Here is a 15226-nt window from a genome sequence, read left to right on the forward strand (position 1 = left end):
GAAATGTGTTTTTGTTAAGTTGAAATAATTTTTAAAATAGTGTTTCTATTCATACCACTAAAATTAACATTTGGACCTCTCTCTTTTTCAAGTGATGTTTCACTATGTCAATTGATATGAAATTACCAATAAACACATGGATAAAGAAAAAAAGAAAAAAAATAGTTTCCTCTAGTTATTCAACAAACAACCCAACGTATCTCATAAGACTCTCAAGTTATTGAATCGATCAGTATCATTTTTTCTCATTGTTAATGTTAATCAATGTTGAAAAGTGTGCTTTATTTTTAATCAAAAGTTTGAAGAAATCTTACCAACACAACTACATTATTTTGTAGCCTTCAGTTATCTATATAATTAATTATATTGTGATATTGATACAAATTCCAAAAGACTCTCTGCAACATAAGTTGAATGTAGTCTAGTGTTCACACAACATATTTCAATTACAAATACTTCTTTTGGAACATCGATCGAAGCATTTACAACACAACTTTAAGAGTTCTCAACGATTAAGATGGAGGCTAACTTCCAATGAAAAAAAAAAAAAAAACATGTTTAATGCATATCCTGTTACTTCTTTATGACCTTTCCCCATTGCTCTCTTGGATGGTATCGATCTGGGTAAAATCTGATAGTGGAATATGGGAATACCAATTTGGTGACCACATGAAACCATCGATCTGAGGAAAATTTGATAGTGGAATATGGGAATACCAATTTGGTGGCCACATAAAACCCAACTGTGTCTTTACTGTGCAACAAGGTCTTCAAGTTCTTAGTTTTTTTTTTTTTTTTTTAATACCAAGACTCTAATGAATCTGTAAACTGAAGGTGCAATGGGTGAGCGAGAGAAGAAATGAACATCTATTAATTAAGTTTATCCGAAGATCGATCAATTGTAGGTAGCTACCTTGACACCTTTCAAGTTGCAACTAAAGCCTTCATCGAGAACCCTAGCTTTGGTTAGATATTATGGGTTAAGTGCATTTTGGGAAAACTATAGGAGGTGTAGTTAGCATATTGTATATTTGAAAAAGTAAGTTGGAGGTATAATATAAGCAAAGAGGTCTCAATGCTAATTTTAGAGGTATGAATAGAAACAACATTTTTAAAAGTGTTTTTGGTAAACTACTTGGTATGTTAAGGCTAGTCGAGTGTCATAGTATGAAACTTTCTTGTCTAGTGTGTTCAAGTTTCAACTCCTATTAGTTTATGGTAAGTAGATTTGAGGGACCTTGAGTTCATAATTTGCATTGGATTAAGTCTGACTTTTTAAAAATCTATCTTGGTCTGAATATTAATTTGGTGAGTGTATTATTATTATTTTGCTGACATAAATTGAAGTGATTAGCTATCTCACATTCAATAAAATAAAATGAAGTGTTTCTGGTAAAAATTGCCTTTAAAAACCACTTTTTGTGCCATTTTGAGAAGTAATTCTAAATTTCCTAATTTTTATTACATGGCTGTCTAAAGTCCAAACCCTAGAGCCCCATACTACTAGCTGCGCCCTCTGTGCCCAAAGAGCAAAGTGGCAGTGCACGTGTCCAAATGACCCATACCCTCCCTGATTGGTCACGCTCCAATACGCGCGTCACGCCCTCAAAAATATAAAAAACAGAAATCGTTGCGGGACTTTCAAAGTTCCTATTTTGCTCTCTCCCTCCGGCATTCCCCCTTTCATTAGTTTTTGCTGTTTTGGTATTAAAGCCTTGTCAACTCGAATATCCAATCTCCGAACGCTCACAGTTTCATTATTAATGGATTCACCAACCCCCTCAAGATCTGTTCCTTCTCTCACCAACACCATTCTCTCTCAAATTCTCTTCTTCTTCGTCTGATAAATTCACACCCATGGCATCTCACTCCCTCAATCTTCGCCACCTCTACCCTCTCCAGCTCCCTCGCCCCCACCGCCGCTCCTCATTTCGCGCCGTCGATCGCCTCCGATCCGGTTCCTGCTTCTCGCCGGTACGTTCCGGAATCAGTTACGATCTTAAGGTTTGTAAGTTCGTGACCGTTGATTTCTTTCATTGTTTGCTTTGGTGAAATTGCTTGAGAGTTGTTGGTTTGATGTGAAAGTCAACTACGATGATTTGCACTGTAAAATCCATTTACATTGCCTCGTGATTTCATTTTTGTAGTTGATTGGGTTGCGAAGAGGTGGATGCCGCTTTGGTCATGGTCGTGTTCGTTATGGAGCCTTTGATGTGGTAACCTTTTTGATTCAGTTCATAATTTGAAAGCTTATCGATTGAATTGTTTGTTTTCGGAGAGAGCTTGGTATTACATTTGTGTTGTAGTATGAGGTAGACTACTCTTACATGGTGGTTTTTTGTTTTAGTGATTGTAGCATTAGAGTTAAACGATTTGTTTTAATGTGTAGGATTTTGGTGATGTTTCGCCGGTTGAGGATTGGGGTAATAACCAGGAAGAGACTGCAGAACACGTTAGTTTTTCCAGCGATGGTGACGATAGTGATGCCGAGTTTGTAGTGTCTCCTCAGTCTGATATTGATTTGCCTGCTATTACTAAACCAACTGACGATGCTCTAACTGTGAGTGCTTATCGGCTTGCAATGCTTGGGCACCAGCGCAAGAAACACAGGCAAGTATACCAACGTTGTTGTATTATTGAATTATTACGTGAAATTCTGTGTCGATGTACCTTGAAAGTTTAGATGTCATTGGTCCTTAGCAAAGAAATTTGAGTCCTAAACTAGGGAGAATTGGTATTTTCTTTTTAGTACAGTGGGAAACTAGTGAGGTGTCTTCCTTAGTTTGATGGTCTTTTACACTACATTTGCAGGATCAGACAAGGAGTATTACTCAACACGGGACTCATAATGTTCTTGGTAGTGGTACTTCTATATGTGGATTGGTGTGCTTGGCGGATTGTTAGACTACCTTTGGCACCCTTCCACTTGACCTGCCCCTTCGTTATATCAGCCATTTTGGCCTCTTGTGCAGGATATGTTTGTGTTCCACTGCTCTATAGCTTGAAGATTCATCAAATTATCAGAAAAGAAGGTCCTGTAAGGCACTCCTTGAAAAAAAGAACTCCCACAATGGGTGGGCTGTTCTTTGTACCAATTGGTGTCATTGTCGCAAGGTTCACTGCTGGGTTTTCTTCTGTTGAAGTATGTGGAGCAGCTACAGCAACTCTTTTATTTGCTGCTATTGGACTACTTGATGATATCATATGCTTGATAAAGAATCATAATAGTGGTCTATCTGCATGGATAAAAATTATTTTGGAGGTGAACATTCCACTATCTTTTTTTTCTCACATATTATCTAGGAGTTGCATCTAATAACCTTGTGAGTAATAATAAACTTATGCTATTTTACAGGTAGCTGTTGGAACCTGGTTTTCGTATTGGTTGCATACAACAAATATATCATCACCCTATGGCATGTATATCTTCTTGTAACTATTATTCTGATGGTAACTCACATGTCTATTCTTGTGGTGATGAGTTTACAGAAAATAGCAACTTGTTTTTAAACACTGCATATCACTCAGACAAAATACGGTGTTTTTATATCGCTATACTTGATCTCAAGATAAATTAAACACATGGATTGGCCTAATAGTAACGCCTATAGATCTATTGCATATGTAATTCACATATGGTGAGCTATATTTGGTTTTAAGCATATGTTAATAAGTTAATAACTGGAGTGAGAAACAATTTTCACGAGGCTTTTCGGAGAACAGAATTTTCTGTCTTGCCTTTTACTTACCTTTAAATATACACAAGGATAAGAAAATGTAATAGTAACAATGGTTTTGCAATTTAAGCAAGTGTGATAAGATATAATATAGAGATCCCAAATGACCATTGCGATTCAATTACTATTATGTTAACTTAAACTGTGTCGGATTCTAGTATAGTTATAAAATTACGAGCTGTAAAGTACATGATAACATAAAAAGCTCAAGGCTAAATGTTAAATGTATTCTGGGAACCTTATATTACTGGTAAGTCATATAGGCCACTGAACGAGAAAGGGCAAACATTTTAACAATTTTTAGTTTGTTGCTTTCATTTTTGTTTCCTTTGTACTGTTAAATCTACTAGTCTACGAGTGTTAAATCTACTAGACTTCTGATAAAAACATTAGTGTCTAAATGTTTTCATTTGGTACAACACTTCTGATCCCTTCATATAGGCCACTGAACGAGAAAGGGCAAACATTTTGACAATTTTTAGTTTGTTGCTTTCATTTTTGTTTCATTTTAATCGATCTGAATAGAAGTCTGAGTAGCCCTTCTGATCCCTTCCCAAAATAATCATTGCTGAACTAGGTTTTTAAGTTAATGATTGGTGTTCTTGATGAGTAAAATTGATGCCATACATGATCTTATATTCACTTATTCTAAAAAGTTGATAGTAGGATATTCATTTATTGGGACGTCAGTGACAACACTTCTGGATCTATGCACTAAATGCTTACTCATGGAGTCATGGTACTTTTGCTGAAGTTCTCTCTCCTGTTTCTTAATGCAGGAAAATGTTGGTTCCTCTACCTGCTCCACTAGGCATTGTGTGGCTGGGAAAACTATATTTAATGCTGGCTTCATTCTGTTTTGTTTCTATGGGAAATGGGGTGAACTTAACAGATGGTCTTGATGGGCTGGCTGGAGGATCTGCTGCATTGGCTTTTATAGGAATGTCGATCGCAGTGCTTCCAATATGTTCAGGTGACTGCATTTGTTATTGTGATATAATTTAAATGGGGCCAGGTACACCGAGGATCAACCGATTGACATTTGACAGTGTTGAAGTTTGGTTTATGATGTCAGTTATATACTTATATGTTGCATGTGATAAATTGGTGCATCAATTGACGGACCAATTTAATTTACAAGGCGTGTAGAACAGTGTTAGAGTTGACCAAGTTAAGTTTCTTATTGGTTCTTGTTATCTGGTGAAGGCTTCTATGTCAGCATTCAAAGTATTTCTTAGTTGTTATTTTCCCTTGTTTAAAAGGCTGATACTGAATGCTTCATTAATTACTACCAAGTGTGAAATGGAAGATTAGCCTTCTGCAGTTTGGTTGTTTAATTATAGTTCTTGAGTACTAAATAGTGTATGGATATGAACAGACCTTGCGATATTTGGAGCGTCAATGGCAGGAGCTTGTGTTGGTTTTCTTTTGCACAACCGATATAAGGCATCAGTGTTCATGGGTGATACTGGATCCTTGGCAATTGGTGGAGGGTTAGCTGCAATGGCTTGTTGCACGGGGATGTTCTTCCCATTGTTCATTTCATCTGGCATCTTTGTCTTGGAAGCCTCATCAGTTATTTTGCAGGTTTGTTGTCCATACCATTAAACTTTCAGATACAGTATGTTCTTCACTCAGATTTGGTTAAAACTGCAGTTTTCTGTGGACTGATATTTTAGTAACCTGTAGGTTATGTACTTTAAGACAACCAAGCGCTTGCAAGGTGCAGGTCGTCGGCTCTTCCGAATGGCACCCTTTCATCATCACCTTGAACTATGTGGACTTAAAGAACCAATCATTGTTGGTGGTGCCTATATAATATCGTCCACATTATCGTTAATTGCTGCCTATGTCGGTCTGATATCTGCTTAGCATCTGGGTGACTTTGGTTATTACCATTCTTTGTAGTTAGGCTCACTAAAATTATTTGTTATTGTATTCTTCTCCTCTTTCTGTAAGGTCGATTATGGTGTCGATTATTTATACTTACAACGCATTGCTGAGAAAAATAGAATATACACGTGAAGGTGAACCCCTGTACTTCCATTTCTGATATAGCAGTAAACACAGTACGTTTTAGCTGTTGATTGCAAAAATGGCCAAACTACTTTCTTTACTTTGCTCATCGTTTCTCCTCTCATTGTTGAAATGAACGCTCCCCATTCTCTCTATGCAACTATAGTATAGGAATAACAAGACATTTTAATTTCTAATGCACTTTTTATGTAAACTTGTTGAAGTTTGAAAGTCTGTTATTCTAGTGCCATGTTGAGCTTAATTAGGTGATACGAAATGAACAAAAACATTCTCCAACTACAGGCATATGTGGTGACTGGTGAGTTTAACAATGAAGTTAGAAAGAAAGCATCAAAAATGAAAAGCCAGAATTCGCAAAAGTACAAATCCACATGATAAAAACTCAAATGATAAAATTGATATTACGAAGTAATTTGATTTCCTCAGTTACTTTGCATAAATTCAAAATTATTTGGAAGAAACTGAAATTAATTATATATATATTTTTTAATTGGAAATAATTTATTTACATTTAACAATTTAGGAGGAAAAAAGAAATCCTTTCAGTATTTCAAAAAAAAAAAAAAATTTAGTTACAGAGGTAAAGGTAAAAGTAAATACTAAAAAAAATAAAGGTGTAAAATTACAATTATTTCATAAATCGAAGGGCATTCCTGTAACTCCAACGTTTTACGAAACCCTAATGCGATTGATGTCTCATATAAAACCCAAGTAGACTCGCCCGCTTCAGTCCTCCGCTTAGGGTTTTACAGATAGCAAAAGCGCCAAGAGTCTCCTCCAACCCCCTAGCAAACCCAATCGCACCGTTCCGCAACCATGGTAAGCACACCTCGAATCCCATTCTACTCTATTTCAAATCGCTCGTCTCCTCCGATCGCTCTCTTGTACCCGACTCTGTTTCACTACCTATAGTTGCTGGATTTCAGATCCAATAGCCCTTTTTTTTTTTGCTCTCTGTTCATATTGAAGATCGATTTGTCTTTGAAATGCATTGATCTATGCAAACTTTTTAGATGGATTTTGTGTTTTGATATTACGAAAGGTTGATTAGTGTGCTACTGGTTTAATCGGAACAAGTTCTCAATTCAGATGAATCAATTTCGAGTATAAGATAGAAAATAATTTGACTGATAATAGTGTACTTGATTCTGAATCAGTTTTAGGGCCTTTTTGATTTTATTTTCCACCCACCTGGTGAAATAATTTGAAATGTTAGAATAGTTGGTTTTCGTATAGATACTGTTATTTTGCGGTATAGTAATTATTATATTGTTTCATTGAATGGAGCTGGTTCTTTGGTTTGATTTGTTTTTGAATCTGTTTTACAGTCGAAGCATAAGAAGACTAGGGAGCCAAAGGAAGAGAATGTTACTCTTGGTCCTGCTGTTAGAGATGGAGAACATGTCTTTGGTGTTGCCCACATTTTTGCTTCATTTAATGACACATTCATTGTAAGAAATTTATCTTTCTGGACCAATTATACATCTGTGCAGCATTATGAATTTGGGTTTTAATTGTAAGCTTTTGTTTGTTTTGTAGCATGTGACTGATCTCTCTGGAAGGGAAACTTTGGTCCGTATCACTGGTAAGCAATTCATTCAAGTTCTTCTGCATATCTTGGTTATTCAAACGTTCCATTGTATATTTAGCATTTAAATTTAGTTTGAATGTGTGAGATGGTGCTATTTTTTGCAATTTAGTATAAATCGTGCTATTTCAACATTGTTTGTAGCCTGCACACGATTCCAGTTGTTTAAACCACTTGAATGAGACTTGGGTTCTTTGTGGTTGATAACTTTATGAGATGCTGTTTGCAATGGTTGCAGGTGGTATGAAGGTGAAAGCCGACAGGGATGAGTCTTCCCCATATGCAGCTATGCTTGCAGCACAGGATGTTTCTACAAGATGCAAGGTCTTGATCTGCTTGCAATTTGTTCTTTCCTTTCAATATTGTTTATTGGTATCTATTGATATCATCATCATATAAACTGTATGAGTCTTTTCTTCCCATAATTTGTAGATTTGATAATGCAGGAATTGGGTATTACTGCTCTTCATATTAAGCTGCGGGCAACTGGTGGCAACAAAACTAAGACACCTGGCCCTGGTGCCCAGTCTGCACTCCGTGCTCTTGCTCGTTCTGGAATGAGAATTGGTCGTATAGGTAACATTTCATATTTTTAAAATTGATACTTATATTTTCTATGCATCTGTTGTATAAGCATTATTATTTTTACCAAAGCAGAACATGCATATATAGCTGAAAAGTATGTATTACTGATATCTAGTGGTGTGCGGGTGCAAATTATTGAAGTCAGTTGCTGAATGTACAGATTGCTGAGATTTGTTTAGAACCTCATATTTGTTTTTGGAGTTTTGTCCTTAGTTGATGTTTACAGTGTTGGATTATTTACATGTAGGATTTGAAGGTGCTGTTGCATGTTTCGTTTGACCTTGCATTTGTAGACTTTAATTGATTTTATTTGTCTATGTTTCAGAGGATGTGACTCCAATTCCTACCGATAGCACCCGTAGAAAGGGTGGCAGAAGAGGAAGAAGGCTCTGAGCTGGCAGTTCTTGTCTGGGCACAACTGTTTGAGTCACGCAGTTGGATTATGAGACACTTAAACTAGCCTCTGCTACTTTCTTGCTTTTGAACTAATATGTAGCTTCTGACTGTTTGGCTAAAGATCTATATTCAGTTTCTTCATGAAGAGATGTGGGACTCCCATTGAAGTTTTGCTTTGTTATTGATATTAAGTTAATGTGGTTCTGGGTTTTGCACTTAATCTGTTTCTCATCTGCAAGCATGTGATGCCAACTTTTGTCACAAGTCTATTTCTTGAGTTCTGATAGACTGCAATCTAGGCGACATTGGCTCAGATCTTGAGAGCTTATAATCAATAGATTTTGAAATCAGTATCAAAGGACTTGAAAGATTATTTGTTACTGGTCTTATATTGTGAGGGGCAGGAATTGATATAGTTAAGTTCTGTCCCTTCATCTGGAATATTGACAATTGATCAACACCAAGACATTACATTCTATATATTCTCGTGCTTCGGAGCGCTTATGTTCCAACTTCCATAGTTCTTTCACCTCGCAGAATGAAAATGGCTACTTAATGGTAGGCCACCGAATGAAAATGGCTATTTAATGGTAGGCCAAGTATGGATTGAGAATCAATTGTATCAATCCACAAAGTAGTGCCTAACAACCGTCAGCAATATGATGCATAAAAGGAACTAGTACCGTACACATGTATAGCGTGCATATAAAATCTGACTCTGCTGAGTTATAAATACTCTCTCATTACTGATTACAGATATCTGTGTGCATGACATACATGTGTGTATAGTAGAATTTAGACTTGAACTTGTATATGCCATTGTAGCAAACCAAGGAACACCTTATGACATGATACACATATAAGAGAATAGTTTTATGAAATCTGGTCATCAGGCCAGCCACAACAAAAGAACTAGACTAATGATGCTCTAATTTAATGACAGTTTTCGAAACATGGTTTCAAGAGAGGTAACTGAGTTCTCACTTGGGGGAAGCTTCAACATATTGATCATCCATGACTTGCCACTTCACAGCATTTCGGTCTTGGCCTTGAGCATACACAAACCCCACCCCACACCTTTTCACCCTATACTTGAACTTCTCTACATGATGATTCATCTCAGTCCGTTCATGGAAATGAAAAGAGGCTTGAGTGGCATTGGTATAAGGAGTGGACCTTACCTTCTGAAGGGAATCGTACCACACCACCACCAGGTGATCTGGGTTGTCGGCATCATTAGGGGGACAATAGTTCATATAATTGCTAAACTTAAAGGTACGGCTTTCACCATTTTCGGTTTTGAGAATGGATTCAGCCGCACATGTCGCATTGGTTTCTCTATGGAAGTCAACAACAAGACAGAAAGCTAAACCCAAAAAGTTTGCATCTTCAGACCAATGTGGAGGAAGCGTGATATCTATCGAACATCCCTCCATTTGATTGCTCACCCATTTTGGAATTTCATTTCCCGGACATTTAGCTTCGTACCTAAATCTCTGTACACACACACACATGATTTTGATTATTTATTTTAACATACATGTCAAAATTAGAAGCAGAGGAATGCATAGAGTGCTTTTTAGCGCAGAGAGAGAGAGAGAGAGAGAGAGAGAGAGAGAGAGAGAGAGAGAGAGCCGTACTGGATAATAAGCTGTTGCCATATTTCTAAGATGTGCATCATCCATTATGTTCCTCCTCGCATTCTCATCCAAACTTACGCAATCATAAAATTCATGAAAAACGGAAGAACTTATTTGATGCGAGCCTTCTGTGAGTGCAGTCGTGAACCCAGGCACTGTCTTCAATCTCTTGCAGCCACTTGCATTTATCAATTGTAGAAAATATGGGAGCTTGGGTAAAGATTCAAGGCGCTTGCAATCCTGGAGACATAATGACCTCAGCCGAGATGCTTGATTGATGGTTGAAGGTATGCTCCTAATCATGGTTCCACTCAAATTTAATTCAGATAACCTGTTTAGGCTAAAGATGCAATCAGGGATCTCTTCTAACATTGTGCAGTAACCGAGGTACAGACTACTCATCGAAGACCATAAAATGACCGACGACGGAGGTAAGATGCTGTTTGGGACAGACTCAAGGCTTCTACACCCAGGTAACACTAATTCCTTCCGCACAAATACGTTTTCAATCAAACAGGGTAGCTCTTTGAATTTCGTTCCTCCTAACCAAAGAGACTTCAGACGTTCCATAGGCTCCAAGATCTCAGGGAAGTTTTCGAAGCTAGAGCATCCATTAAGAAGCAAGTCCTCGAGAGATTTCAACTTACAAATGCTGGTTGGGAGACTGACAAACCTTTTGCAATTTTGCAGATCAAGAATTTTTAACCCAGGGAGACACTCGATTGACGGGGGCAATCCTTCTATACTTGTACAAGACAAGTCAAGAGATGTGAGGAAATACAACTTCCAAATGCTGTTTGGAAGTTTCTTAATCCAACAGCAGCAATGAAGATTCAATTCAACAAGTTTTTCTTGAGACCAAATTGATGAAGGCAGGTCTTCTATTGCAGTCCCAGCTAACATCAACGAAACCACATTGCATGGCATATCTGAGAGAACACTAAGATTCCGGCACCAGCTCACATTCAACGAAGTAAGCTTGTGAAGATTTTCAAAATAGGAAGGAAGTTCAACCAGCCCTTCACAGCCTTCAAGGTTTATCCTCTCAATGTTTACGCTCATAGAGAGATCTGGAACTTCAACCAGCTGCTGGGAGTGACTGAGATCGATGTGTTTTAAGTACCTAGGCTTCTGTAACAATTTTAAAGAGAAATGGTAAGAATAACTTGGCTTGAATATATGACTTTTACATATACTGCATTTAATAATTAATACATGCAGGAACAAACTTGGTCGCATACCTGGCCTTCATCCCAAAGTCTCTGGAGTCGGCTACCAGGCATAGAAAGCACAGTAAGATTCTCTGCAGAAAATGTTGATGGAAAATATTTCAAAGTGTATGCAGGCCAGCTGAGATGTAAAAGGGAATCGGGAAGATATTCAAGATCTTGAAGATTAAAGTGCACATTGAAGTCCTTCCAACGATGGTAGTAGTATCCCCTGCGATCTTCACCATAGAACTTTAGAAATTTTAGATTGCACATCTTTTTGAAGGCCTGAGGAGTCAAGTGAAGCTCTGTAATCTGAGAGAGGTTTAGGGATATGCTTTGAACTTTTTCTGTTCCCTGACAATTGATGCGAATTATAAATCAGCATATAGTATTACCAAAAGATCGAATAGAATATAAATCAAACTAATATATAACATCAACTTTGTTATAAGAAAATGAGTTTTTCTTACCTTACTCTTTTTCAACACATGACAGATGTCCTCCGCGGTACACAGCCTACGGCGCTTTCCAGGCTTCGCAGGATCTTGTTCATACTGAATTGCCCATCCCATTTCTTGTATCACATCATGCATCCACAGGTAACGAGTTTTTTCTTCTACGCGGGTCCGCCTATCATCTTCGATTGATATCAGAGACATATCAACGAGAACTTCGATTCCACTATCCGCAAATAAACCACATGCATTTAATTGTTCTATTGCACTGCATATTTCATGTCCTTTGTGAAAACAGGCGATGTAAAGAAATATCTCCCTCTCATTTTCTCCTAATGCATCATAACTTATCCTATATACATTTTGAAGTTTCTTTTCAGGGAACTTTTTCAATTTTTCCAAGAAAGTTGCCCGTTCTTGTGCGCTCTTGCATCGACGAAATAAGGAACCCCAAATTTTAAGGGCCAAGGGGATTCCCGCAGCATAATGTACCACCATTCTTACTAATTCAGAATGATCAGCTTTGCAGCTGATTTCTTCGGAATCATTCAAGTAGAAGAGCTGAAGTGCGTCGTCATGATCTAGTTCCTGTGCCTCGTATATTTTAACATCATGGTCTGATCCTTTCTGCAGTAGTTGCATCTCTCTAAGTTGATGCATATCTCTAGTTGTTATTATGATTCTACTTCCTGGTCCAAATTGAACCTGATCACCAACCAAGACTTCTAATTGGGTTACATCATTTACATCATCAAGAACAACGAGAACCTTTGCACGAGAGAGCCTCTCTTTGATAAAAGTTGATGCTATTGATGGAGTGCAAATCCTTGGACTTTCATCCTTCAATAAATTGCAAAGAAGTTCATTTCGCAAATTGTATGGTCCATGTTTTTCTGATTTTTCCCTAACATTTGACAGAAAACATGAAGCTTCAAATTGAGATGAGAGTCGGTTGAATACAGCATCAGCAAGGGTGGTCTTGCCTATACCACCCATGCCCCAAATACCAACAGTGCGAACACGAACATCTTCTACATCAATGCATAACAATGACTCGAGTTGCTGGATGCGACTTTCAATTCCAACCAGACCCTTTAAATCGCTTGAGCATGCGCGGCTCAACTTCGTCACAATATCTTTGACAACTGACTCCACTAATTCGGATTCAAGGCTGGCATAATAACCAAAAACAAATAACTAATAGTTGAAGACATATCCGGATTAATGAGATATTTGAATTACTGCTAGAAAGTTAAAAGCTAGGTTACCTGATATTGCGTGAATCAAACCCAGCTAGTTTGGATGCTTTTGTCAAAGCATCCCTCCACTTGAGCACCTTGTCCTTGAAACGTTCTTCATGTTGAACAAATGCAGCTGCATAACTCTCCCTCTGGTGGCGTACATGTGAAGGATCTATTCTGTAAAAAATGGGTATAACAATCTGCCCATGTCTTTCCTTGCATTCCAAAATCTGCACAAGTTCGTCCAAGCACCATGTAGAAGAAGCATAGTCTTGTGACAAAATGACAACCGAAAGCTTTGATTCCTCTATTGCTTCAAGAAGGGCAGGTGCAATTTCCTCTCCTCTCACAAGGTCATAATTATCTATGTAGGTTTTGATTTTCTTCCCATCTAAAGCCGCATAAAGATGACTGGTAAAAGTGTTACGGGTGTCCTCACCTCTGAAACTAAGAAAGACATCATACTTGAAGGCATGCGCAGGAGAAGAAGAAGAAGCCATTGAACATGCAAAAACTAATCCACGGGTCAAAACTTGCAAAAACTTCCTTCCTCTGCTATATAATGTGTCCACGATCTAGTCCTTGGAGCAAAAAGTACTCCACAATCGTGATGTTTAGCTCTGGAGTTAGGCAAAAAGAAAAAATTTAAGCAAACACAAAATTAATTGTCGGAAGCCTTCGGTATAGAATATCAATCGACAGTGATGAGGAACACTTACATGTGAAACTAATTAAAGCAGGCCAAGCAGTGTGGGATAAGAAAGAATACAGAGATGTTGTGCTGAACTGCTGATCTTATAAATTTTCAGGTTCAGCTTTATGCATGGTTGTATTTGCCAAGATTTTTGAACATCCAGTTTGATAAGAAAAGAATGGGACTAGATTTCTTGCTAGCAGAGATTCTTGGTAAGAACATAAATGTGGCCAAGATTTTCTTGATAGCAGAGAGAAAAGAGAAGAAATTAATCAAGTAGAGTTCCAAGCACTTTGTCAAAGCATCCTTGATCTATCAGCAATATTTTATAGTAAGTAAGAAAAAGGTAATGAAACATCGAGGAAGATGCCCGGCCTGCACCATCATATCGACTAGTTTAATCAAGGGATGTTAATCAACCTAAAAGTGATTATGGGACTCTTAATGAATTTATAAGGAAAAGAATTGCCGCGTTGTCGGTACAAATGTACAAAGATTTTTTGGTGAGTAGAATTCTTGAACAGATCAAAGATGTGTGGCATTTGCAAAGACTTTGAACTTGCTAGATAAGAAAAGAGTCGTTGAGACTAGAATTCTTGGTAGCAGATATAAAAAGAAGAAATCAACGTGAAATTTCTAAGCAGTTTCGTCAAAATATCTTTCAGATTAAAGATAAAGTGAGTAAAGATAGAGGAACAGGCAATGGCCGACAGGGCTGGGCAGAAATGGACCCAACTCATGCATCACCTTCAACTTTCCAAGCTTGACTAACTAAAGTCTCTTCTTACAAAGAACTTTCCAGAAAAAGTGGTTATAATTAGACTCGTTTCTGTAAACAAAGGATGTATTTATTCCATATACATATGCTGAAATTGCATCGAAAAGCAAAATGTAGTCGAGCTGCCTAATGAAATGTTTCCCAAGTTTTGCATCATCATTTGGATTCAGATCCTCTGAAATGAACAAGTTATGAAGTTCATAAAATCTCACTTCAAATCAGATCCTCATCTTAGAACTTACCATGCTTAGACTAACAAGTCAAGTCTGTTATTTCTATCTGAGGAACTTTCACAAAACCCAAGTATACAAAAATACAATCATATATGCAAGTAATTCCTACGGTGTAGTCAATGTAGGATATTATATTGTTGAGAGAAGAGCCTATTTGGGATGAAAATATATTCTAATGAGTTGGAATGTGGAATATATCCTACAATATTTTTCATTTGTATTCCCATTTAGAATGAGAATATATTCTAATTAGTAGAAATGTAGAATATGTAGAATATTTTTGAGAGAAAAGTCTCACTCATTCACTCGCTAGCATTCAAAATGAGAGCATAGAACTCTGCAATTCAGCATTTCTAATCATTTTCTATATTGGAACTTTGTTCTTCATCGTTTCTAGTCCTACTCTATTCTTATCCAAACCGGATTTGAAAGGACAGGGTTGATCCTCTAAGCTCTTTTACTGTTCTTTCTAGTGAAAAACAATATGTTGAAAAACTAAATGAGCATATGAGACCAAAATTGCTGTTAGTATGACTAGTATATTCTAAACCAATCCCTGAAAAGTGAAACCCAGCAAAGTTGCAGAAAAAGTGAAACCCAAACCTAAATTTCCAATTTAAAGCAATCAACC

The 15226-nt window shown here is 37.3% G+C and overlaps 3 protein-coding genes across 4 annotated transcripts; 2 read left to right on the plus strand and 1 right to left on the minus strand.

Moving 5' to 3' along the window:
- The first annotated feature begins 1653 nt into the window (after positions 1-1653).
- LOC133732998 (phospho-N-acetylmuramoyl-pentapeptide-transferase homolog) lies at positions 1654-5862 on the plus strand. Of its 2 annotated transcripts, none has more exons than XM_062160594.1 (8): positions 1654-2004; positions 2148-2216; positions 2390-2610; positions 2812-3262; positions 3356-3420; positions 4517-4710; positions 5116-5324; positions 5427-5862. In XM_062160594.1, the coding sequence occupies exons 1-8, from the start codon at positions 1858-1860 to the stop codon at positions 5607-5609; spliced, it is 1539 nt and encodes a 512-aa protein (XP_062016578.1). In that variant the 5' UTR covers positions 1654-1857; the 3' UTR covers positions 5610-5862. The 2 variants fall into 2 exon arrangements, with proteins under 2 accessions (XP_062016578.1, XP_062016579.1); XM_062160595.1 differs by having other exon boundaries at positions 1654-1974.
- Positions 5863-6434: 572 nt separating this feature from the next.
- Positions 6435-8563, plus strand: LOC133729275 (small ribosomal subunit protein uS11y). The gene is made up of 6 exons (XM_062156773.1): positions 6435-6593; positions 7103-7225; positions 7314-7359; positions 7601-7686; positions 7809-7938; positions 8273-8563. The coding sequence occupies exons 1-6, from the start codon at positions 6591-6593 to the stop codon at positions 8338-8340; spliced, it is 456 nt and encodes a 151-aa protein (XP_062012757.1). The 5' UTR covers positions 6435-6590; the 3' UTR covers positions 8341-8563.
- A 480-nt stretch (positions 8564-9043) lies between these two features.
- On the minus strand, positions 9044-13988 carry LOC133729274 (disease resistance-like protein DSC1). Its single transcript, XM_062156772.1, has 6 exons — positions 13610-13988; positions 12918-13510; positions 11665-12820; positions 11225-11548; positions 9984-11114; positions 9044-9839 (listed from the first exon to the last, which is right to left on the minus strand). The coding sequence occupies exons 2-6, from the start codon at positions 13388-13390 to the stop codon at positions 9324-9326; spliced, it is 3600 nt and encodes a 1199-aa protein (XP_062012756.1). The 5' UTR covers positions 13391-13510; positions 13610-13988; the 3' UTR covers positions 9044-9323.
- Positions 13989-15226: the final 1238 nt, after the last annotated feature.

The sequence above is a fragment of the Rosa rugosa genome, chromosome 2 (assembly GCF_958449725.1).
Source record: "Rosa rugosa chromosome 2, drRosRugo1.1, whole genome shotgun sequence".
NCBI classification, from domain to species: domain Eukaryota; kingdom Viridiplantae; phylum Streptophyta; class Magnoliopsida; order Rosales; family Rosaceae; genus Rosa; species Rosa rugosa.

What these genes read in the sequence shown, in the direction of transcription:
- LOC133732998 (XM_062160594.1), top strand. Translation starts at nt 1,858, where the DNA reads ATGGCATCTCACTCCCTCAATCTTCGCCACCTCTACCCTCTCCAGCTC. An exon ending in GGATAAAAATTATTTTGGAG is followed by an intron (nt 3,263 to 3,355) that starts GTGAACATTCCA and finishes GCTATTTTACAG; the next exon opens with GTAGCTGTTGGAACCTGGTT. An exon ending in ATATCATCACCCTATGGCAT is followed by an intron (nt 3,421 to 4,516) that starts GTATATCTTCTT and finishes TTCTTAATGCAG; the next exon opens with GAAAATGTTGGTTCCTCTAC.
- LOC133729275 (XM_062156773.1), top strand. An exon ending in ATGTTTCTACAAGATGCAAG is followed by an intron (nt 7,687 to 7,808) that starts GTCTTGATCTGC and finishes TTGATAATGCAG; the next exon opens with GAATTGGGTATTACTGCTCT. An exon ending in AATGAGAATTGGTCGTATAG is followed by an intron (nt 7,939 to 8,272) that starts GTAACATTTCAT and finishes TCTATGTTTCAG; the next exon opens with AGGATGTGACTCCAATTCCT.
- LOC133729274 (XM_062156772.1), bottom strand. Translation starts at nt 13,390, where the DNA reads ATGGCTTCTTCTTCTTCTCCTGCGCATGCCTTCAAGTATGATGTCTTT. An exon ending in TTTGATTCACGCAATATCAG is followed by an intron (nt 12,821 to 12,917) that starts GTAACCTAGCTT and finishes TTATTATGCCAG; the next exon opens with CCTTGAATCCGAATTAGTGG. An exon ending in TGGCAACAGCTTATTATCCA is followed by an intron (nt 9,840 to 9,983) that starts GTACGGCTCTCT and finishes GTGTGTGTACAG; the next exon opens with AGATTTAGGTACGAAGCTAA.